This window comes from Phalacrocorax carbo, chromosome 2, assembly GCF_963921805.1.
Source record: "Phalacrocorax carbo chromosome 2, bPhaCar2.1, whole genome shotgun sequence".
NCBI classification, from domain to species: domain Eukaryota; kingdom Metazoa; phylum Chordata; class Aves; order Suliformes; family Phalacrocoracidae; genus Phalacrocorax; species Phalacrocorax carbo.
Window position 1 is genome coordinate 168,124,126 of NC_087514.1, and position 23,158 is coordinate 168,147,283.

The following is a 23,158-nucleotide window of genomic DNA, read 5'->3' on the forward strand; positions in this document are numbered from 1 at the left end:
CTCATTTAATCTGCCAGGGCTTATGATCCCGTTGTCCTCATTTGTCAGCCTTTTGGAAGATGCTTTCTCGTTTCCATCGATGTCCCTGGCCTGGCTGGGCAGCGAGACCGAGATGCACGTGCCCGTGGTGCTGCCCTGCCGGCGCCTTTCCATTCTGGTGCCCACCCCCTCACAGGCTGTTTTCAGGGTGGGCACAGCCAGGGTGGGCTTTATCAGCCCTGCCCAGCAGGAGCGACAAGGCCGGCAGCGTGACGGTCGTGGCTGCGCAGAGCCCGATGCAAGCCACCGCCTGTGGCTTCGTTAGCTGGACCCGCCAACCGCTCCCGCATCCTGCCCGCAGCAGCCCCGCGGATCCGAGCATCCCCTGCGACAGTCCCCCTGCCGTGCCATCCCCACACCGCTTCGCCGAAGCGGCCTGCACCGGGCGTGCGAGCGAGGCGACCGCGGGGCCCCGTGGGCAGGGGGTGACCGGGGGGGTACCCCACCGCCGGGGGGCGGTGGCTGGTGATCATCCAGTGACCTCTTGGGACCAACCATGCCTCACAGCTTCATTAAGGACTGCGAAATGCTAAGTGTAACGATGAAATTACCTCTCGACAGTGGGGAGGCAGGGCTGGCGGCAGGGAGGGTCCCGAGGCCAGGCTGGGGGCATCAGCCGGTGTCCCTCCGGGGGTGCCGAGGGGTCTGGGGGGCCGCGGGGAGGGGGGCGGCACGACTGCCCTGGGCCACGCGTGGTGTGGGGGTCACCCCTGCCGGGGTGGGGGGGTGCGGGGGCCCAGCGGGATGGCGGGGGGGCGGCGGGCCGTGACCCCCCCCCCGCCGCCGGACCCGACCCGTCCCCGAGGCGGGTGCCGGGCAGGGCCGCCGCCGCCGCCCGCGGCGTGGGAGGGGGCAGCGGGGGCGCGGGGGCCGGGGAGCGAGCTGGGTCCGAGCCCCGCTGCCCGCCGGGCAGAGCCGGGGGCGGGGGCCGCGGGCACCCCCCCCCACCCCCCGGCGGCGCAGCCCCCCCGCCCCGGGGCCGGTCCCGCTCCCGCTCCCGCTCCCTGCCGGCGTGACGCGGGCGCGGGCGGGGCGGGGGCGGCGCGTGACGCGGGGCGCGCTGCCGGCGGCGCGGGGCGGGCGGGGGGCGGCGCGGCGGGGCGGGGGCGGCAGAGTCCGCAGAGCGGCGGAGCCCGCAGAGCGCGGCCATGCAGCGGCTGCCGGCGGCCCCGCGCCGCTGACCGCCGGCCCCGCCGCCGCCGCCGCCGCCATGAACTTCCAGGGCGGGCCCGGGCAGAGCCCGCAGCAGCAGAGCCTGGCGGCGCCGGGCGGGCCGGTGCCGGTGCCGGTGCCCGGCCCCTCGGGCCCGCAGCCCGGCGGGCCGCCGCCGCCCCAGTTCGGGCTCTCCAACTCGGCGGCGATCCGGGCCGAGATCGGGCGCTTCGAGTCGGTGCACCCCAACATCTACGCCATCTACGACCTCATCGAGCGCGTGGAGGACCTGGCGCTGCAGAGCCAGATCCGCGAGCACGTCATCTCCATCGAGGGTAAGGCGGGCGGGCGGGCCGGGCCGGGCCGAACCGGGCCGGGCCGGGCCGGGCCGGGCGCAGCTGAGCCGAGCCGCGCCGGGCTGGGCCGGACCGCGCCATGCGGGGCCGCGCCGGTCCCGACCGCGCCGCACCGAACCGAACCGGGCCGGGCCGGGCCATCACCGCTGCCCTTTGTCCGCGCCGGCCCCTGCACCTGCTCCCGGTGCCCGCCGGGGGCGGCGGTCCCGCCCGCTGCCTGCCCGCGGGGCCCGGCTGCAGCCCCGCCGCTCCGCGCCGCCCGCCCGCCGCGCCGGGACCGGTCGCGCTGCCCGCCGGGCCCCGCAGCTGCGGTGGGAAGCGACCGGCCCGCGGGGGCGGCCGGAGGCGCGGCGGGGCCGGGCCGCGGCCTGCGCCCGGGCGGGCCGGGGCCTGCGGGGAGCGGCGCCCCCCCCGCTGCCGGGAGCCGGGCGGGGCGGGGGGCCGCGGCCCGGCCGGGCTCCGTCCCGGGGGCTGCAGGCGGCGGCGGCGGCGGGGGTGGGGGGGAGCGGGACTCGCCGCAGCCGCCCCGTGTCCCGGGGTCCCGGCCGGGCGCCGCGGCCTGCGGCGCTGGGGGTCGCGGCCCGGCCGCCTCCGCGGGGCTGGAGGGCGCCCGCCGTCGTCCGTCCGCCGGGGAGGCGCAGCGCGGGGCGCCCGGCCCTGGGGAGGGGGCTCCGGCCGCATGGCTGGCGGGCAGCGGCACCCAGCGCGCGGCGAGATGCGCTCTTGGAATTAAAAATGCAGAAAACTGCGGTCCCGGCCCCAGGAGCTCGCGGCACAGCGGCTGAGATGGAGCCGAGCGGAGGGGTGGTCGAGGGGAAGGGAAGGGAAGGGTTCCCAGCCCTGGGCCGAGGCCGGCGGGAGGCTGGGAGGCGGCTCGCAGCAGCCCAACCAAAAGGTCCCTCCGGCTGGGCTTGGTGATCCTAAACCTGCAGGTTTTTGCAGCGAGGCTTTGCCCTTTAGCCAAGAAGGCCTCGGGGCCCTGGGTGCCGTTTGGTCCGCGTAAGGAACCCTAATTGGGTTTGGTGGCTTGTCGCGCGTTGCAGTTTCCCTGCCGTGGGTTTTGTCGTCTCCTCTCGATTTTGGCAGCGTGCTCGGGTCTGCGGCCACTAACTCGCGCCAGAAACGTTGCCGCTGGTGGCACGCGGGACTGGTTTTGGGGAGCGGCGGCCCCGCTGCAGCGGGTGCAGGCAGGGAGCAGCACGGTACCGGTCTCCCTCCGTGGTGGGTGACGCTGTGCGGGGGTGGCCGTCTGGGCCAGACTGCTTCCCTCGAGCTCTTCTCGAGATGCCTGCATCCCACTTCAGTCCTTGGGATGGTTTCTTTGGAAAGAAGGAAAGGAAGAGGGACTGTTGCGAGAGTCTGAAAGGTTGCATGGTTGAGGGAATGTAAATTCGAGAATTTGTTTTATCCGTCTCGCAGTGCAAGGACAAAGGATGCTCACTGGGATCAGAACAGGGTAAATGTAAAACCGATAAAACGAGGGGACTTTTTTCCACTTCTCTGACTGCTCTGTGAGGTCTCCTGCCACAGGAAGCTGTCGAATGAATGGAATTTAATGAGGTGAAGCAGGAAGGGATTTGTACTGGAGGTCAATGGGAGCGCGCAGGGCTGGCACGGCGCTGGCAGTGCCCTCGCCCTGTGCGTTGGGGCTCCAGCTGCTCTCCAGCTGGGGAGGCCACGATGGTCCTGGCGGGGAAGGCCGTCTCACGTCTGTTCCCATGGGGTTCCCGCAGCTCTTCCTGGTTTGTGCCTCTGATGCCGGCTGCGGCGAAGGACCCGAGGGACCAGATGACGTGGTCTGATCCTGCTTGCGATTCCCATGTTGTGGGACAGAGAAGCTACCAGCTGAAATACCGCTGTGTGAAACCAGTGACCCCCCCTGAGGTGCTCACGGGGCCGTCCCCGCAGGCAGAGCGAGGGGGGCCAACCCTCGCGGGCTCCCTGCACCTCCTCTCCTTCCCTGTGGGGACGTAGAGCCGCTCCCCTGGGTGTTGGGGGTGCGTGTCCCTCCCCGGCGCTGTCTGTCCTCGCCTGCCGCTGCCCGCCCGCGCCCCGTCCTGCGCCATGTGAGCATGTGTAAGCTGATGGCGAGCACGTTGGCGTTTAGGTGCGTCTCTTAGCAACTTCACTCGTGGTGCGTGTTTTCTCCTGCTGCTCAAAGGAAAGTGTGAAAACAAAATTCTTTCATGCGCAGCTGCAAACGGTGAGGGCTTCCCAAAGCCAGGCGGTAGCTGTCTCGTTTAACCTGAAGATGAGGCGTGAAGAGTGGCCAGCAAGCTAACAGGCAGCCATGGCATGGCTTGCTCGGTGCCACGCAGGGCTGTGTGATGGGGCTGGAAGCCCCGAGGGGCTTTGCCTGCTCCAACCACAGACCTGTCCTGTCTCTTCTGGTCCTTCCCCGCCTCCCCCCTCCTTTTTCTTCCAGCTGTGGATTTGGCAGAGCAGGAATTCCACAGATGTCCTTATCTTGGCTGGATTCCCCGGTTACCTGCTATGCACTGGGTTAAATCGTGGTCCTGGTGAAAAGTGTGCTGCGATTGTGCAGTTACATGCAGTACGTTACCAAGTATGTGTGAGAGGCTGAATTAACGGTGGGGGTAATTAACCGCTGGAAGAGTTTTGCTGGAGATGTTATCATTTCTAGAGTCTGGAAGGGAATATCCTTCTGAACTGTGTGTTTTTGGGCTTGGTACAGAAATTGCTGGAAGAGGGTTTTTGTTTGTCGGTTTGTTTATGTTCTTGATCTGAAGATCAGATTCTGTGACCGTAACGATTGCTTCTGGTCCTGAAATCTGTTAGGGAAGCTGCCAGTGAAATCCCAAATTCAACTTCCTAACGCTGAGTGCTGGATATGGCAAGACTTGCTCGCATCGTCTTACCAGTTTCTTTTTCTGCAGGCAATCCCTTCATTTTTAAATGGGGAAAAAGGCAGGGGCCAGTTCCTTTCCGCAGCGGTAGCGGTGTGCCCGAGCTGTCCACCCTCCGGCTGGCGCTGGGGTTGCCATTGCTTCAGCGCAGGCTTTCACCTTCAGAGCAGCGTTGGCAGGTAGGAGCAGGAGGCGTTAGTGGGAGGTGTGTTGTACAGAAACCTTGTGGTTTTGTGGCTCGTGCTGCAGCCAGCGTTGCCAAGGCCGGAGGTGGAGCGGGCGTTGGGTAGGCTGCTGCAGCCGGGACCTTTGGTAGCCCTGCCAGGCTGGGGGGAAGGAACCTCTTCCCGAGGAGGAACGAGACGAATTTGGAGCCAACAGTGGGGCGAAACAGCACGCGATGGAACCTGCGGCTGCTCACCGGTCAGCCTCTTCTGGGCCCAAACGGAGGTGTTTTCAGAGCATCGCTGCGGGAGGAAAGGGAAGCTTGCTTTATTTTGGTCTCCTCCTTGTAGCTGGAGCTTCATTTAGAGGCTGTGGCAGGAGAGGAGGCTGTCGGGCACCCAGGCCTGGGGAAGGCGGTGGGTTTGGCTAGTCGCCAGCATCAGCTGAATCACAAGCAGGACCCGGTGGTTTTCAGTAGTTTCTAACCGCCAAATTTGGACAGATTTTCAGGGGGCTAGCAGAAAGCGTTTCCCTCATCCCAGGCTTGCTTCTTTGCCAAATTTCAGAGACTGCTGCAAGCTGCTGAGCTCTATAAAAGACGTTATACGTGCATAAAGCAAAATGATATGCAACTTTAGTTCTGAGTTTGGTACAACACTTGCTTATAATAAATGTGACCTCTAACTATGTTACTCTGGAACAGACTATAGGCAGAATTATATTAATAGAACTTGTAATTAGAACAGTAATTACACAGCACTTAATTCCTTTCATAGAAGTGAATTTTCAGAAGTGACCAAACGCAGGTTCTAGGCAGGGAGAGCGACGCCAACAGCGCAGAGAATTACCTGAGGGACGTGCAGGATGGGGACTGCGAGTTGCACGGGGCAGCGGGAGCCAGCGCACTGACGCGCAGCGGGGAGCGAGCCAGGAAGATGGAGATAGGGAAGGAGGAACACAGGGAGGGGCTGCAAAGATGGGCACACAGAAGTCTTCTGCGTGCGTGAAGTAACAAAGGGAGGAGGTGGAAGGTAGATGAGAAGTAGGTGAGATCCCTCAGCAGAGCTTTTGTCAAACGATAGGAATTTTTTCCTGACAGTAGCTGTCGTGCACGCGTCTTGCAGCCCACCTAAAGGCTCGGCAATCAGGAGAAGCTTGGAGAAAGTTGTCAGCCACGGTGAGAGGATGTGGTGGCCGGGTAGCAGGAGTAAGCGTCTGTTCGAATGAGGGTAGTCAGAGCGTTACCCAGAGTCTGTGTTTTTCCCTTTGTTGCCCTTTCACACCCCTCCAACACGCTTCTAAACTCGTTTTGGTTCCTTTCTGCATTTTAAGAAGTGGGATTAGTTTGGAAAAGCTTTCCTGTACATTTTTCAGCTGTTGCTTCTCTGGCAGAGGCACAGGATGGAAAAAGGCCTGGAGAATGATCTGCCAATAGCAGGCTGGTGTTTAACTGTGGCTCTGCACCTGGCTTTTGCTGGGCAGGAATTACCTTTGAATATTGGCTTTGCATTGCTCCAAGTCCCAGCTGCCTTGATGGGTTAAAGGCCAGAACGGGCCGTTGGGCCACTTGGTATGAACGCATTCATCCCAGGATTTTAGCCTTTTCCCAATCAGCTAAATATAAGGCGTCTGGTTAAGGCATATCTTTGAGATGCAGTTAGAGTCTAGGGCCTTGCTGCCTTAGGAGTTTTTCTCCATTATTAACAGCAAGATGGTTAAGAATTAGCATAATTTTTCCAATAGGCACCTCCAACATCCTGGATTTTTTTTTTTCTTTTCAGTTTCTCTCCTGGAGTAAGTAATCCTTTGATACTGGGTATTTCTGTGTTAAAGCTGCGGGTACCAATTAATGAGGTCACTTTTCTGTTTCTCTTTCCGATGAGTTAAACTGGCTGAACCTTGTCATTTTTTTTCAGTTCCAGCATAAGTTTTACAGCTCTATTCTGCATCCTTTTCCAATGTCTTTTGAAACTGGTTCCTGATGCTCTGATGCACAAAGCAGAATCTGAGGCAGGAGTTGCCATTGATGCAGTATCTTCTGGAGGAAGGCAAGAACGAGGCTCACTGGAGTCCTCTCAGCATCCTGCCTCGCTTCTGGGGAGCCCCATGCTGCCAGGCTGTGCTCAGGGTTCGCTGGCATGTCCTTGCTCAGCTGAATCAGCCTCAAGTAAATTACACCCTTTGGGAAGAAGTGTGTTCTGCTTAGCTGGCTTTTTCCTGCTAATTCCATGACCTCTGCAGAATTGCCCTGTTTATGTGTGCTTGTAAGTTCCTGAAGGCTTGGAAACCACAGGGAGCGGTGGCGGGGTGCGGTGGGAGGAACTGTGCTCCGTCCCAAGAGCAGCAAACTTCAGAGCCGTCAGCGCATCTCGGCTCCCGGGGCTGGAGCCGGGCACCCCAGGCAGCTGCATGTCTTCTGCCGTGCTGCCCCTTCTGCGTGCCGCGTGGGGGCAAGACGCCTCTGTCACTGTAGTCTCCAGCTTTGCTGGAAATCGGGTGCAAAGGTCATTAAACGAACATAAAAATGAGGGATCGGGCAAATGCTCTGATCACATGCTCTGTTTCCTTTGGATGGGGGGTGCTGGGGTCTCAGGGGAGGCTCCTGAGGGCACTTGGAAGTGCTTCTTGAGCTGCCTTACGTGCTAGCAAGGAAAAGCCCTGGGTCCTCTAACAGGGCACATGTCCTTGCCTGGCAGAGGGGTTGGCGGGGCTGACACTGCTTAGCATCTCCCAGAGCTCATGCCCGGCGTGAGCGGCGCAAGCAGAAGGATCTGCGTGGGGAGAGTCCTGGTGTGAGGGGAGACCTTGTCCCCATGGGAGTGATGGGCAGAGCAGAAACATGGCTGGAGGAGGCCTGGAGCATGCTTGGACAAATAGATCCACTGTTTTTATTAAGTTCTATGTAGTGGCCCCAGTCATCTGGAGCCACCTTTGCCAGATGCAGCTCTTCCCTTGTAGAGCTTAAAACTTGAGCAAGGTCTTGTGGAAGAGTCAGAAAAAGAAACTGCTTGAGGCTGTGATTGACAGGATTTGGGAGAGGTGATGAAGCCGGAGCAGGAAGACTGGAGGATGATCTCAGTAGCTGAAGACTGAGTAGGATGAAGTTGCAGGTGCCGTGGTGAGGGAGGAGGTTTCTGGTGCTGCGGGGGCAAGAGATCTGACGTTGTGGCTAAAGAGGAAAAGATGGGGACGTGGAGGTACGCCGCAGGGAAAGATTGGGATTTGGATGGGGCCTCAGCGAGAGCATCGGGGATTTCTGTGGCTGCGGTTTCACAATTACCTCAGTCCAACACAAGTGTGGTTGCTGCTAGAAGGGGCAATGCAGCTCTTCCCACCCGGCAGCTCCCTGCCGGCCCTCCCTTTTGCCAGCGCTGGTTGCTGCGTGGCGAGCTGGGTCGGGGAACTGCGCTATTAGAGGCTGAGCTTTGCACTGGGGTTTGGCTGGATCAGTTTTCGTTGCTCACCGGGCTCACGGTGCGAGTGTGGGCACAGGAGAGGAGGTGGCAATGCATGGTCGGGGCTGGGGTGGAAGGCGAAATGGACCTGTATTGTGCTGATTCTGAGCTTGCATGAGACAACTTACTAAATATCCTGACCACGATGGCAGCACAAGTCGGATGCCTGGGGAGGAGTGTAGGAGCCAGCGCCTGTTTAGGGATGCTTCCTCCGAGTGTTTTGCCAGACGTCGGCAGGTCTTCCGGAGCCCGGCGTGGTTTCTGTGTGTGGTTTAGTCCTTGGTGGCTCTCTTCCCTTGGCTCGTTCAGTTCTCCTTGACCCAATGTAAGCTTGTAGCTCTCGGGATTTCTCCCAGCAGGGAGTTCCACAGTTTGGTTGCACTTTAGCTTGTTTAGGGACAGTTCTGCACCTGACCGGTGCTCCAAGGGGCGACGTCCCCCTGACCGGCAGCCGCTGGGCTGCGGTCGGAGCGGGGCTGGCCGCGGCGACCCTGTCCCCGGGAGCTGCCTCTGCGATCAGGGCGAGGCCCCGCTTTGCGGCCAGGACTGTTGCTTGCGCTTCCCTTCCGCGCTTGGGCTGGAGCGGCCGGGGCTTTGCCTGGTGAGGACCCCGGAGGGGAAACTCGAGCGTGGTTTGTTTTTGGCAGTTGGTCTGTGAATAGTTGATCTTTCCATCTGCTTTCAGGAGGTTTCCTAGAGTTCCTGACGGAGCGTGTCCGCTTTCTGTGCAGAGACCTTCGAGTCTCTGGGCTCTCGCCTCCTGGAGTTTCACCAAAATGAGGATTAAAGGCGCTTGTGCATCCAGGCTGGCTGTTCAGAGCTGGCGGTAGGACTTCTGGTTAATCTGGGTGGCCAAACTAGTTTAAATTATGTCAGATCTGGACCTTAAACTGTGTTTGCAGATGGGCTGGCTGATGTGAAATGGGTCCTAACTTCTCATCAGAAGTAGTCGCTGGGGAAGACTGGGTGTTCCTGGTGCCCTGGGCAATGGGGCGGCAGCCCTTGAGCTAAAATCCTGGTCACACTCTTAGCTGGTGGTGAATGAGAGGGGTGTGGGCAATGGCCACAAGTTCCAAAGAAGCAGCGATGGGCTGATAGGAAAGGTGAACTATTAGAAACTGAGGGGTACAAGAGCTACCCTGGGAACATGCCTCTAATCAGAGCTTTTAACCTTGGCGAGCACCTCAGCAATACCATCATGCTTCTGTTGCATCCCTCGCTGGGCCGGAGGAGTTCTTTTCTCTTTGTGATCCCACCTTCCTGCTTTGGTGTCTGGTGTTTTTTTTTGTTTGTTTGTTGGGGTTTTTTTTTGTTTTTTTTTGTTTAAAATCCTCCTCCAAGACTTTCTGCGAGTCAGAGCCTCCTGTAGAGCAGCTGCACAGAGTGAACAAACCACGACCGTTTTATTTCTGCCTGCATGAAAAACGCAACTGTGGTCTTATTTCCTTCTGCCGCCTCCTGCGATGCTCGGGGCATCACTAGCAGCACTGAAGCTGGGGTGTGCCTATTCAGGTGGATTTTGTGAAGTGTTGTAGAGAAAGCAAGGAGTCTTCTGAGGTAGGAAGGCTAAAATTCAAGATAATTTTAGCCTGCTTCCCTATTGAAAGGGAATGGATTGTACGATTAAGATTAGTTCTTCTATGTCTGCTAGCCTGCCCTGACACAGGAACTTTCAGACCTGCTGTCCAGTTTCAGCCAAACCTGGCAAACCCTTGCTGTCTCTGAGTTCCTACAAATCCAAGAAAATAGATACCTAGACAGAGCAGAGCGACCCAGCTCGTGCCACGCAGCAGGAAAGGGCCGTTTGCATCTGTCCTCAGTGGCTCGCTGCCGTGGGGCCGCATCTCAGCCCTGGAAGCTCTGGTTTGCGTGAGTCACTCTGGAAGCTCTTGCCCGGGGTTATGTGTGAGATCTTGTTCTTCCCATGTGATCTGCGAGGTGATGAAACCCACTCAGTCATCGAGAGCACTGCGCCTCAGTTACAGCAAGCTGGTTGCTGCCTGCTGCGTCCGAAATCCTGGTCTTGTGCCGATGCTCTAGTCCTGGAGGGCTGGGAGCCGCTGGCTTCAGGTTTGTTGTCTCATGTCTCAACTTGCTGCAGTGGACACTCGCTCCCTGTAGCGTGCTTGTTGCTCACTTGCCTCCTGCTGTTGTGTTTTGGACAGCTTTTGATATTTAGCTGAGCAGTGACTCCTGTGCTTAATGAAAAGGGTTTTGACCTTCAGATCAGCCTCTATCGAGCGCACGTCCCTTGCACACTCCCCAGAGGAATGAGTGGGGGTGAGTGGAGCACAAATCCATGCATGGCACGGCGCTGCTGGCCGGCGGGCGAGGCTGGTGCTGTCCCCGGCGGTGATGGGCTGAAAGCACCGTGGCACTTTTGTTTGGGAACGGTTTGGTGTGAGTCTGCTTCTGTTACTGTTTTTTATATTGAGTCACACCTTGGAGCCTTACCTGGTCAGGTTCTTCCTGCAGAATATGCTACGAAAATGCAGGGCAAAGACAGCCCTGCTGCAGAGGTCTTGTAGTTTCTTTAAAAATGAGCGGTGGATGCTGATGAGCAAGTGGGGAGCACACAGAGCCAGTGGGGCGGCATGGGCTGCATTGTGGACGTGGGCTTAACATGGCAGTCGTCTAACCCGTGTTGTGTTTGATGTTTCTGGTGAGAACGAGGTACAGGAGAGCTTTATGGAGCAATTTGAAAGATGATAATACAGCAGATTTCAGTTTGTTTACAGAGAGCTCTTTTCAAACATGAAGTACAAATGGGAGAAAATAGAGAGGTGTTTGCTTGAAATTTAGCAGCTGGGAAGTGGAGATTGCTGTCGTAGTTTGGGAGGGAGAAGAGTCAGCTCTTCACCAGCAAAGGAAGGATAGTTGTTAATGTATGAGTAGTTTGGGAGGGTGAAGACAAGCCGCTTGCAGCTGACGTGACAGAAGAGGAGGACCCGGAGGGGGGATTCGAAGGGAGGGTTGGCCTGCTTAAGAAAGAGAGGTTAGGAAAATAATTTTAGCAGCAGCAGCAGCGTTCTGACTGAATATGGATGAGGCATGATTTTATGTGTTATAGACAATTTCTGGGGGAAGGGTGCAATAGTGATTGATACAGAATGGAAGCCTGGGCTCTTTGACAGTGTGGCCAGGTGATAAAGGCTGTGTTTCAGGGACTGTAACTTTGGGACAACCAGCATTTGGAGAGGAGAGTTAAGTCCATTAACTCTGTGTCCTTAACTCACACATAGGGTCTAAGTAACATCCCGGGGCATCGAATGGCAAAGGCTTGGTGGAAGAGGGGACAAAGCTGGGATTAGTAACAGCTCTCTTTAATCATGTTGAGCTTGGGCTTGTGGGTACACACTTGAAATGCTGGAGGAGAAAATAAGCTGAGACTTCATTTTGGACAGGAGACAGTCCAGGAATAGAAAGGCAGAACTATGAATCATCAACATGGAGCTGAGAGATGGTATTAAATTAAAGCATAAGGCTAGCTAGAAGAAGTGTGAAGGGAGAAAAGAAGGTGCTATGGACAGAGCGATGTGAGACACCTGTAAAACATAGCAAAACTGAACGTGGGGGGTGAGGATGATCTTTGTCAGGCTGGTGAAAGAAGCAGTAGAGAACTAGCAGGAGAACCAAGAGAATAAAAGAATTGCTGGGGCCAATGAGGACAAAGTGTTGTGGCCAGTTCGGTTCCTGAAGGAGTAGCTGGCAGGGTCCAGAAGAGCCCAGAGTGTGCACGTGAGGCAAGAACAACCTTGTGCGATCCCCTGGCGAGACGGGAAAGGGCAATGGGAGATCATTTACCCATCTCCCTGCCTAGGGTCAAGATGTCTGTTCTTCCTGAGAAATGTTTGTCTAACCGCCTTTTAACAGACTGTCAGTGACAGTACATCTGAAGCCTTCCCAGGGGACTGTAGAAAGCTTGGAGAGAGACGGATTTGATGGATGGATTTTAGGTGGGTAAGGAATTGGCTGGATGGCTGCATCCAAAGAGCTGCAGTCAACAGCAGATGTCCAAGTGGAAACCAGTAATGAGTGGTGTCTCTCTGATGTCCATACTGGGATCAATGCTATTTAATATCTTTATTAATGACATAGGTAGTGGGACTGAGTGCTCCCTCAGCATGTTTGCAGGTGACATCAAGCTGAGTGGTGCAGTTGATAGGCTAGAGGGAAGGGATGCCATCCGGAGGGACCCTGACAGGCTGGAGGAGTGGGCCCATGTGAACCTCGTGAAGCTCAACAAGGCCAAGTGCGAGGTCCTGCACCTGGGCAGGGGCAGTCACCAGTACAGGCTGGGGGATGGATGGATGGATGGATGGATGGATGGAGAGCAGCTCTGCAGAGGAGGACTTGGGGATATTGGTAGGCGAAAAGCTGGACATGAGCCAGCAATGTGTGCTCGCAGCCCAGAAAGCCAGCTGTATCTTGGGCTGCACCAAAAGAAGCATGGCCAGCAGGGCAAGGGAGGGGATTCTTCCTCTCTAGTCTGCTCTTGTCAGACCCCACCTGGAGCACTGTGTCTGGCTGCGATGCCCACAGTGCAAGACAAATGTGGACTGCTGGAGCGGGGCCAGCGGAGGCAGTGAAATTCGTCCAAGGGCTGGAGCCCCTCTGCTGTGAGGCCGGGCTGGGAGAGCTGGGGTTGTTCAGCCTGGGGAAGGGAAGGCTCCGGGGACACCTTATTGCAGCCTTACAGTGCTTAAAGGGGACTATAAGAAAGATGGGGACAGGCTTTTTACCAGGGCCTGTAGCAACAGGACAAGGGGCAACAGTTTTACACGGAAAGATGGTAGGTTTAGATTGGACATAAGTAAGAAATGCAGTATGAGGGTGGTCAGACACCGGCACAGGTTGCCCAGAGAAGCTGTGGATGCTCCCTCCCTGGGAGTGTTCATGGCCAGGTTGGACGGGGCTCTGAGCAACTTGATCTAGTGAAAGATGTCCCTGCCCGTGGCGGGGGGTGGGTGGGTGTTGGACTGGATGATCTTTGAAGATCCCTTGCAGCAACGCAAACCATTCTACAATTCTGTGAAATCTCTTCCAGTGTTTAACTGTCCTTTTCCTTAGAAAGTTCCACCTGGATCTTTTTTGCTCCCAATTTCAGCCACTTAGCGAGGACCAAGGGAACAGATCATTCCCTTCCTTTTTGCAGCAGCCTCTTTCCATACTTGAAAACTGTAGCAGAATCCTCTTCTTTAGGCTTAATAAGTTCAGGTCTTTGTCCATGACATTTCCTGGTCCTCTGTTCATCTTCATGCTCTCTGGACTCGCTCCCCTTGATCACGTCCCCCTTGAAAAGTGGTACCCAGGGTGCAGCGCATCCACCGAGTGGGTGCAGCGCTCGGCCAGCGCTGGAAAAAGCACAAAGCAGGACTTCTTCTGCAGCCTCGTCTCTGTTCATGTGATTCAACAGGGCGGTTGCCTTTTCTCAGGAATACAGTATTGCTGACTCCTGTTGGTTTGTGATCTGCTTTGACCCCCAGATCCTTTTCTGAAGAGCTGCTAACTGTTCTACAGCTTTGTCCTGTTCTTGGGCAAATGATTGATGCTGCGTAAGTGTAGACCTTCACAACTGCCCCTTTGGAATTTAATCCAATTTCTCCAATTTGACAAAGCTATTTGGGATTCTAATACTTGCAGTCACTCTTAGTTTCATGCCACCTGCAATTTTAGTAAGCATACTTTCTTCCATCTTCTGGTTGGTTGATAAGAATATTGGACATACCTGAACCTAGGAGAAACCTTGCCCAATCCAAGCTGATTGCCCAATTAACTACTTGCCCAGTATTCTCAGAATAGTTACCAAATCAGTATTGTTCTGAGCCTATAGTAGTTTTAGCCTTCCTTAAATTAATTTTGAAAATACCATGTGAAACAGAGTCAGAAATGTTATTTAATGCGTGATGCTTAACGTCTGCTTCTGTGCTGTGCTGAAGGTCTGTTGCCCCGTGGCAGAAGGAACTGATGTTGGTTAGACACCATCTGTTCCTAATAAATCCAGAGGTGCTATTGCTTGCCTTGTCTCCCGGGACTTACAGGTGGGGTTTTTTTTTTATGTTTTGAATCAGAGTGAGTTCTCAGCTTCTCTCGTTTTGAAGGTGGGCACTACTGTTGCCTTTTTCAGTGCCATTGCCTTCCATCAGCCGAGAGCTCTCAGGGCTTGAGCTCTTCCGAGGTTGCTGTAGACAGTTAAGCATTCCAGGGTCAATTTAATAAAAATCTGATATTGCTTTTTTTTTTACTGAAAGCTTTTCTTTGGCCACTGCTTTTTGTGATAGACACCTCTTTGCTGTTCGTAGCGAAGATCTGCAAAAAGTCGTAAAACGCTTTGTCCTCCGTGTCATTTCTCAGTTGCTTTTTCTGTCCACTAACAGACCAATATTTTTCACATTGTTACTTTGATTACTGACGTACGTGAGAATTGCTTCTTGTCTTTGCTGTTTCTTGCTAGTCGCCTCTTTGTAGCTGTTTTGAGTTCAGTCAGTGGTGCTGATGCTACTCTTTTGTATTTATCCTTATTAATCTGACCTAATTTCCGCTTTCCACATGCGTGCCTTCCTGTGCCTGAGACCAATAAGGAGCTCGTGAGTTAGCCAAGTTGGTCTCCTACCACGCTTGTTATTCCTTTGCACAGGGATAATTCCTGTTTGTGCCATTAGCACCCTTGCTTTGAGGACCTGCCAGCTTCTGTAACCTTTCTTTTTTTTCCTTTTCCTTTTTTTCCCCACTGTGGATTTGCCTCCAGTAAGATCTTGCCTGTGGAGTTCAGTAACATCTGTCTGCCTTGGTGGAGTCTCTTGTTTATAGTTTGCTGTCCTTGCTCCGATACATCATAAGAACTTGTGGACGGTCGCTTCTGCTCTGCCGCCTCCTGACAGCTTTCTTCAGAGGATTTGGGGAAGGATGCCTTGGTAGACTGTGAGATGTGGAAGTTAAGTTGGACAGAGTCTAAGATAAAATTGGAGGACAAACTGGTGTGTGGCCTGGTGCAAATAAAATATGGGTGTGGGAGAATCTGCCCACCCCTTCTGCCCGGGAGCCCAGGCGTGAAAGCGGGTTGCTGGAGAGAGGGTTGCGTGATGTGGCTGTGATGAGGCGTTCAGTGAGCTTGTGGTGGAAGGGCACGAGGAAAGGGTGATGGTGAGAGGCGAGGGCTGAGAGGGTGAGACTAAAGTACACTCCTCTTGCGAGGAGAAAATGCCTAAAAGTATGTTGAGCCCAGTCTGCTGGGTTTTGTGTGTTTTGTTTGTTAAAGACAGAATTTGATATTGGAGTGTCCGTTCCATTATTTTGCCGTGTATTGTGAACTAATAAAACTCGCGTTATTTATTAGATTAATAAATTGTTTGGCTGAAGCATTTCCCTGACAAATGTGTAGGTTGGACTGAAAAACATCGAGAGGTGGAGAACGGCAGGACTGTCCCTGTTGGAGGGGACCCTGGGAGGTGTCCAGTGCAACGTCACAGCTCCGTGCGAGGTCAGCGTTACCGTCCGAGCAGGTTGCAAAGGGCTTTGTCCAGCTGAAACGGTCTTGAAAACCTCCGGGGTGGGGGTCCCGCACCCTCCCTGGGCAACACGTTGCAATGGTGCCCAATCCACTGTTTCCTTTGGGCAGTTGTTCCAGTTGTTGATTCCTCCAGCTACTAATAGTTAGCATTTAATTTCTAATTTGCATTCATGTGGTTTAAAGAGCCTTTCTCTTAAACTTCTTTCTTTAGATTGGGCTAAATAAAACTTTACCTGAACATTATTCCCTGAAAAGTTTGCTTTTACTTTGTAATCAATTCTCTCTTGATGTTCTTTTTGCAAGTTAATCACATAATGCTCGTTAAACGTCTCTTTGAGTTAATTTATTCTGGCCTTCAAAGAATTTTTATGGCTCTTCATTACCCAGTGTTCTTAAAATAATAATAATAAAAAAATCAGACTACACCATGCTGTTATTTGGCTCAACCAGAGTTATATTTACTGTAAATCCATCTCCTTTCTCTCTAGACTGTTCTTTTTAAGTATCTATCTGAGGATCTTTTAGCTCTCTTGCTTCAGCATTGCATTGTGGACTAATGATGAACTGCTCATCTGCATGGACCTTTGAACCTTTCCCGGGGTTTGGGCCCCCATCCTATGGGGATGACTGGTAACCCTTGGTCAAAACACCTTGCCCTGGGCAGTACAAAATGATGCTTTACTGAGTGGGCTCAGCTTGCAAAGCGATTCGGATCACTCAGTCACGCCCTGGTCCTGGATCCTCCAAATTACAGCATCAATCAGATGTTTTTCAACCGTAATCTTTCTTTTTCTCTATGCAAGGCAATAGTGCAAGTAAGGGTTGAATAGCCCCAGCTCTGGTACTGATTTGTTCATACCGTCAAAGAAGTGCTGTTTGTGTCTCTGGGAATCTCCAGTCCAGCCTACTCAAAGTCAGATTCTCACCAACGTTACTTCGGTTTGGCTGTGGCTTTCTCTGGCTGAGTCTAGAAAACTCTTCAGAATGGAAATGATACCACGTCTCTGCAGGTGCTACTCCCTTAGCGGAGAAGTGTTTTCTAATACTCAAGCCTGTGGTCCAAAGCCGTGACGTGTGGCTTTTGTCCCTTATTGCATTGTCTGCTGTTGCTGAGAGGGGTTCAACTGCATCTTGCACGTAGCTGAAGGATGCTATTGGAGTGCCTCTTTGCCGAGCTGAGGAAGCCCACCTCCTCAGTGTCACTGTGTAGATCAAGCCCCTCACTGCTTGGTAGCCATCTTTTGGCCCCTCGCCAGTTTTTCAACAGTCGTCTTGAACTGGGGAGACCCAAACTGGTGCAGCCTCACCAGTGCTGAGTAGAGAGACACGATAGACTCCCTCGGTCTGCTGACCATGCTTCACCGGACATGACCTGGGATGCAGCCTGCCCTCCTTGCCGTGAGCACGTGCTGTTGGCTCGTACTCAGCCTGGCGTGTGCTTTGACCCCAGGCTCTTCTCCAGCAGGGTGCTGCCCCATGGGGGTCCTTCTGCCCCTAACAGACATCTGCATGTCTCCATACTGAGCTTCATGAGGTTTCCCATCCCCCAGTCCAAGTTTATTGTGGCACTTGTGCATTAGAGCTCTGTCCGGCATATCCACCTGCCCCTCCCCGGGTTCGCGTTACCTGCTGATTGCTGGGGGTGCACTCTGTGCTTACGTGGGTGGTCGATGAAGGCATGGCAGGGTATTGGCCCAGTATTGACCCACGGGCTACTCCGCTCGTTGCTGGCTGGCAGCTGGTTATCGAGCGTTGACCGCTGCTTCTGCCCGTCCTTACCCTGGTCGTCCGTGGCGTTCCCTGGGGCAGGGAGGTTCCGTGCGGGTGATCTGCCGTGGTGAGTCCCTGCTGACGGCTCCTGGCTACCCGCTCGTTCCTCGCGTGTTTGGAAGTGGCCTCCGAAAGGGTGTGCTCCGCGGTCCTTGCGGGGGCCGGGGGGGGGCTGGCTGTCCTGGCGTCTCCAGCATTTGCCACCTTGCGTGTCTCGGAGGCGGCGCGGCAAGGGCGTTCTCCCGGTTGTCTGGAGCTTCCCCTCACCACTAGGACAGCTCCGAAGTGTCGCTAGACAGCTGCTCACCCGTTAGCATGAACTCTCTCTGGCCGTTCCCGGAGACTAGTCGTTTAGGCAGTTCTTACTGCATTTATCAGGAATGGCTTCGCAAAGTTTTAATTTATAATAGGAATGTTGTATGGTAATAAGTCACATCTTTATGAAAATATATACAGAATTGTCTTTATCAGCGATGCTTCAAACACCTGGAAGAATGAAATCAGATCTATAACTGCAATTTTTTTTTTTTTTTTAAATCAGTTCCACTTAATCCTTCCCCTTACGTCGTAGGGGACTGATGTCAAGCCAGATAGCTGATGGGTACTGCGGGAGTCTGTGGGTTCTTTTCTGGATACTGGGGTAACTTCACTCTCTTTCAGTCATTCCTGAATATCTCTGTTATTCCAATATTTAATAAAAAGTATCATAAGCAGGAAAGTGGTCCTATCTGTGGCCTTGCTCTTATAAGACCATTATATTCAAGTTGTTTGCCTTTTTTAATTTAAAATTACATTGTTTTAGCGATTTTTTTTTTATTATTATTTTTTTTTTTGGCTAAGGGTTTTGAAATTACACATTTGTCTTTGTGTTTACTCTTTATGAGTTTTCCAGTCTTCTCCTCTCATGACATCGAGTGAGGGCTGACGGAGCACTTCTGCTCTCTGGTATCTGCCGCAGTGATTCTGTTGCTGTGTCTGTCCTGCAGGAGCTGTGTGGAGGTGCCCTATTTTGCAAAGCTGCTTCCTGTTGTACTTAGCATTGTTGAAAAACGTTTTTTCCTGAAGTCTTCAGCTTCCTATACCAATTTTTGATACTTCCTGTGTTCAAGATCTTATTGACATCTGTTTCCTCCTTTTTCCCCCCATTTCTTACCCTTTTTTGGGTATTTTGGATGTGACTGGTCCCTAAGCTAGGCCAAGTCTTAGCCAAATGGTAGTTTTTATTTTTTTTTATAGAGTGTGGGGCTTTTTGGCTATCTGATAAATTATCACGAAAATGTAAAAACCCTAAACAACAACAAAAAACCCAAGCAAATAAAAAACCAAAGCAAGCCACGTACCCTTTCAGACCCAGAATGCGCAACCCCATTTTCTCAGTGTAAAGCTTCCCCACGAGCGCTGTCCTTATGCGCGGTGACCAGAAACGAGCGGGCGCGTGCTGCAGGAGGTGCACGGGCTGCTGCCGAGCTGTCGCCAGCCGAGGCTGCTGCAGCGTGAGCAGGGACCCCGAGCACCCGCGGGTTCACGAAGAGCGCTGGCTCGGGCAGCGCGGCCTCGCGCTGGAAGGCCGCCGTGGTTGGAGTCCCGCTGTCAGGCGCGGTGCCCAGACGGGGGTGCCTGCAGAGCCGAGTCGCAGCTCCCGCCTGTCCTGGCCGGTGTCTGGCCGAGACCCCGGCTGGGCTCGGACCCATGTGGAGGTCTAGCAGGCTCAGCATCTGCAGCCGTGAACTGTGCCGGAGCTGGTACTGCGGGCCGGGGGCTTCGTTTCCGACGGCCCCTCGGTCCCGGGCAGTGCCCGGCAGCCTTTAGAAAGCTGTTTGCATCCCCTGCTACCTTCTGTTCTCTGGGTTAGGCCCCGCAGCTAAGAAGCTGCTCTTGTGCCCACAGCCCCGCTCCCACCGCCGGCGACGGGCTGTAGGAAGGGGCTGTCACCGTCCCCGTTCCTCCTCCACGCGGTTTGGCTGGGGCCGTGTCGGTGAGCGAGGGCCCTACCGCTGCACCCTGCTTTCCTTTTCAAGTGCTGGTTGTTCTGCTGCTCTCCCCGTTGTCTCGGGCTGTCTGTGTGCCTGGGGCTGTCCCGCTGCCAGCAGCGCAGGGTCCGCTGGGCTCTTCCGCAGCGCTGACCCCAGCCCCACGTCCCCTCCTCTCCTTGAGCTAATTCTGCCCGTCCCAAACCGCAGCGGCAGGTGCTGGATTTAGGTGGCACACTAAAATAAATGCACAGTTAATGAGATTTTGGGTTACTTTATTGCTGAAGTAGGTGGTGTGCGGTTTCCTCCAGCCGAAGAGGGCGGCAGTGGTCAGAGGGACCGGGCAGGTGAGGTCCCCTCGGTCCCCCCGGCCTGAGGGGCACAGCCCAGTGCCCCGGCACTGCCAGCTGCCCCGGGCTGGCGAAGGTGCCGTGGGCAGCCGTCGGGCTGCCCCGTGCCCAGGGCAGGGGGTGTCGGAGGCCGAGGAGCGGGTGGGCGTGTGTGTGGGGTGTGGGGTGGGCGGCCGCGGTGCTGGAAGCCGGCAGGGGGGCAGCTGTGGGGGTCGGGCTGAGGGCTTGTCTGGCCCGTGGCTTCGTTCCTGGGGTGGGGGCAGCCGATGGGCACCGCAGCAGGGACGCTGGCGTGTATCTGGGAACAGCAGTCCCTGAAGCAGCGCTGGCAGCCGGGAGACCTCCTGCCCACGTCACTGCCGGGTGGGCACTCTGCCCGGCGCCGGGGCCCTCGGGGAACCGCTGGCAGCAGGATGGCACAGCGCGGCAGGGAGGAAACCTGCACCTGGAGCTGCTGCGGCAGCATCTGCCGGCCAGCCGGCATCCGTCCGTCCATCCATCCACCCTGCAGCGCTGTGTCCGAGGGTGAGTCAGCCTGTCGCCGCGCTGGGTGACTCAGCCAGCAGACTCCCACGTGCTGCGCTGCCTCTGCCTGACTCACTGCCGCTGCCAGGCAGAGGCACCCGCTGCAGCATCCGCCGCACGCTCCCCTCCGCTCGCCGAGGGGGTGTCAGCCCTGGCCGGCCAGACGAGGGGGAGAGAGGGCGTGGGAGAAGAGGGCAGGCAGACTGCGGGCGGGAGAGCAAGAGTGGCAGGAGAGGAAAGGATGGAGCGAGGAGCTGTACATGAGGCAGGCTGACTGCTTGGCTGCTGAACCCTTGGGGTGGGGAGGAACTAGGGTGTGCATTGGGGGAACCCCAGGGGTAGATATGATCTTGTTGGGTGTCCGGATGTCATGCCTCCTCCCCATCAGCACCCTAGTCCTGCATGTGGTGGCTTTATGGAGAAGCAGGCTGGGCCGCCTGTACGACATGATGAGCACGGGTGACTGCAGGGTTCATGGTGCTCAAGGGCTCTGTGCGGGGAGCAGCAGGTACGGACCAGAAGTCAGAGAGGCTCTTCCCTGCCTGTACTTGTCCTTACAGGTAGTCTGGGGCTGGCAGGTGTGTGTAACTGTACCCTGGGGAGATCTCTCCAGAGGCTGAACGGTGGTCTGGCCTAAAGCACACCCAGCTTTCGTGGTAGATCAGCTGTAGATGTAGTTTTCAGCCACACTTGCGTGTACTGATACGGAGCTTTGCCAGCACGAGGGTGGAGATGGCTCCACGGGAGCTCTCACTGGCGCAGGGCAGGCTTGCTGTGTCCCACAGTCTCTGCTCTACAAGATGACTTCCCTCCATCTTCTCCAATTCTGAGCTCTCTGTCTCGGAGCCAGGTTAGGATTTCTGTGGGTGAGAAGTTTTCTCCTAGAGTTTAGGATGATGCTGCCCTGACCCGGCAGGAGGGCTTAAGGAGTGTGGTTATAATCGTGGCAGGAATTTGGCTCATGGCCAGGTTTCCAGTGGCTTCCAGTCATGGGCAAGGCAGCAGATAGCATGTGCTATGGCAAATTTCCTCACCGTTAGTATCTCTTACCCAATGTCTGCCTGTTCGTCTTTGTGGCAGCACGTAGTCTGAGCTGGACTGGGCAGTTTTGGTCCTTGGACTAGGGCGTAATGGCCAAGAGGAGAGAGGCTCGTTGTGCCAGACTCCCTGGACCCATTAGCTAATGGTCATGCCGACCACAGCGGTACCAAGGCATCAGGGTGCCAAGAGGGGACTTTCGTGCAGTGACCCCTTGAAGTGGACCCCTGGCTGGGCAGAAGACAGAGAGGCAGCTCTTCTCTCTCGTGGGAGAAGCCTCTGTGTTACCCGAGTGCTTCCTGGGTACAGGTAGCTCCCCTGATCTAGCTCAACAGCCTTGATGATGCTACCAGTATCATAGCTTACGATGTTGTGTTTGCAAACCCAAGATACTTGTTTCAAAAGGCTTGTGATGCTGCCTGGGCCCTTCTCAGCTTTGTTTTCAAGAAAGGCTTGTGGCTGCAAGATGGAGTGATGACAGCAGGGTTGGACAGGGTAACCCTCTGCGAGCGATAGTAATTAGCACCTTGGCTCTGCGCTGCTCTTTCTTCAGGTTGACCATAACAATTGCAGTGCTTTGCTGTGTCAGGTGAAAGAGGAGGCATTAGCCTCTTCTTGTGCCGGCTGATACTCATACTAGTGCCTGAAGCTATCCAGTAACTCACTGAATGACTCACAAGCACAGAAAGCCTTTCCTACCGCCGAAGCACCAGGGAAGCCTTGGTCAGCAGGATTGCCGTACGTCATCCAAGATCAGTCGCCGAGGTACAAGCAAGCACTGGATTCACCCGCCATCGGTCAGGAGCTTCCATCTCCTAACGTACTGATGCAGGGCAAGCTCTCTGGAGGCCTAACTGACCGGTAAGTGAAGCAAGAGTAAATACCGATGGGGTGTTCCTGCCCGCGCATGGCCGGATGCGGTGGCAGGGCCGGGGGGCGGCTCGGCTGCGCTTTGGCGGGGCTGCAGCGGGCCAGTGCTGTGGGGGGTGCTGTCTCCTCCCCTGGCGCTGCAGACAGGAGTGCTGACAGGTTTAACAGTTAAACACCTGATGTTGGTGATTGTCTTTAAACTGAAGTCTCTAATTCTGCTGTTTCTATGGAAATAGAGCAATCTTGTGATTAAGGCATAAGCCTGGGGTGGCGAGCGCTCTGGTCCTTTGGAGCTGCGGGCCCTTGCTTCATTCCCACGATTGCTGCTCCAAGGTACGGTGTGTCTGTCTGCCTGGACTGCGAGGGGAGGTGCAACCCTGCCCGTAGGCAGAGATATGGATACCTGCTTTCAGAAAGGTGGTCCAGGAAACCCTGCCTAGTCCCCTAGGGTCCTGATGGAAACCTAGAATGCAATGAGTAGGGACGTCAACCAGACCAGGTTGCTCAGAGCCCCGTCCAACCTGACCTTGAACGTTTCCAGGGATGGGGCATCTCCCACCGCCCTGGGCAACCTGGGCCAGTGTTCTTGACTTGAGGTGCCTCAAGGCATGGTGTTGCTCATGCCATGTCGGCTGAGCAGGCTGTCATCGAAGGGAGCTGTGGGATCCAGAAGCTGGGGGAGTTGTCTAACTCAGCGTTAGGTGGCTGTGACGGAGGTGACACCACCTGAGTCAGTTCCCCCAGGCTCCTGTGTAGTCAGCCGCAGGCTGAAGTAGGAGTGCAAAGTAGGTTGGATGACTTGTGCACTGAAAGTGCTTATTTTTCTCCATTGGCTGTAGGAGAGCTGAGGGTGACTAGATCATCTAAAACACAGATGGCTTTGAGTTCAGCTTGAAAAGAGGAGGAGGAAAGCATGTGATGGGACCCACTTTTTTTATGGTAGCCTCCTGAGCAGGGTGTTAGTGAGGACAGGTCACTCTGGGACTGGTGGGGTTCAGCAGAGCATCTCCCTGCAGAGCTGCCCCATGGAACCCAGTGTCTCCAGAACAGATCTGCTCTCAGGTGGCTTGGAGATCTGGCACCTTCAGCCC

At 55.4% G+C, this 23,158-nt stretch overlaps 1 protein-coding gene across 2 annotated transcripts in view; it reads left to right on the top strand.

The window, feature by feature from the left end:
- The first annotated feature begins 1,132 nt into the window (after positions 1-1,132).
- The window catches only part of AGAP3 (ArfGAP with GTPase domain, ankyrin repeat and PH domain 3), a 153,678-nt gene continuing 131,652 nt past the window's right edge, over positions 1,133-23,158 (top strand). Inside the window, exon 1 of one of the 2 annotated variants that reach the window (XM_064445302.1) lies at positions 1,133-1,526. In XM_064445302.1, the coding sequence (XP_064301372.1) occupies positions 1,250-1,526 (277 nt within the window). In that variant the 5' untranslated portion in view covers positions 1,133-1,249. The remainder of the gene's footprint in view (positions 1,527-23,158) is intronic. The other variant, XM_064445301.1, reaches the window with a different exon arrangement.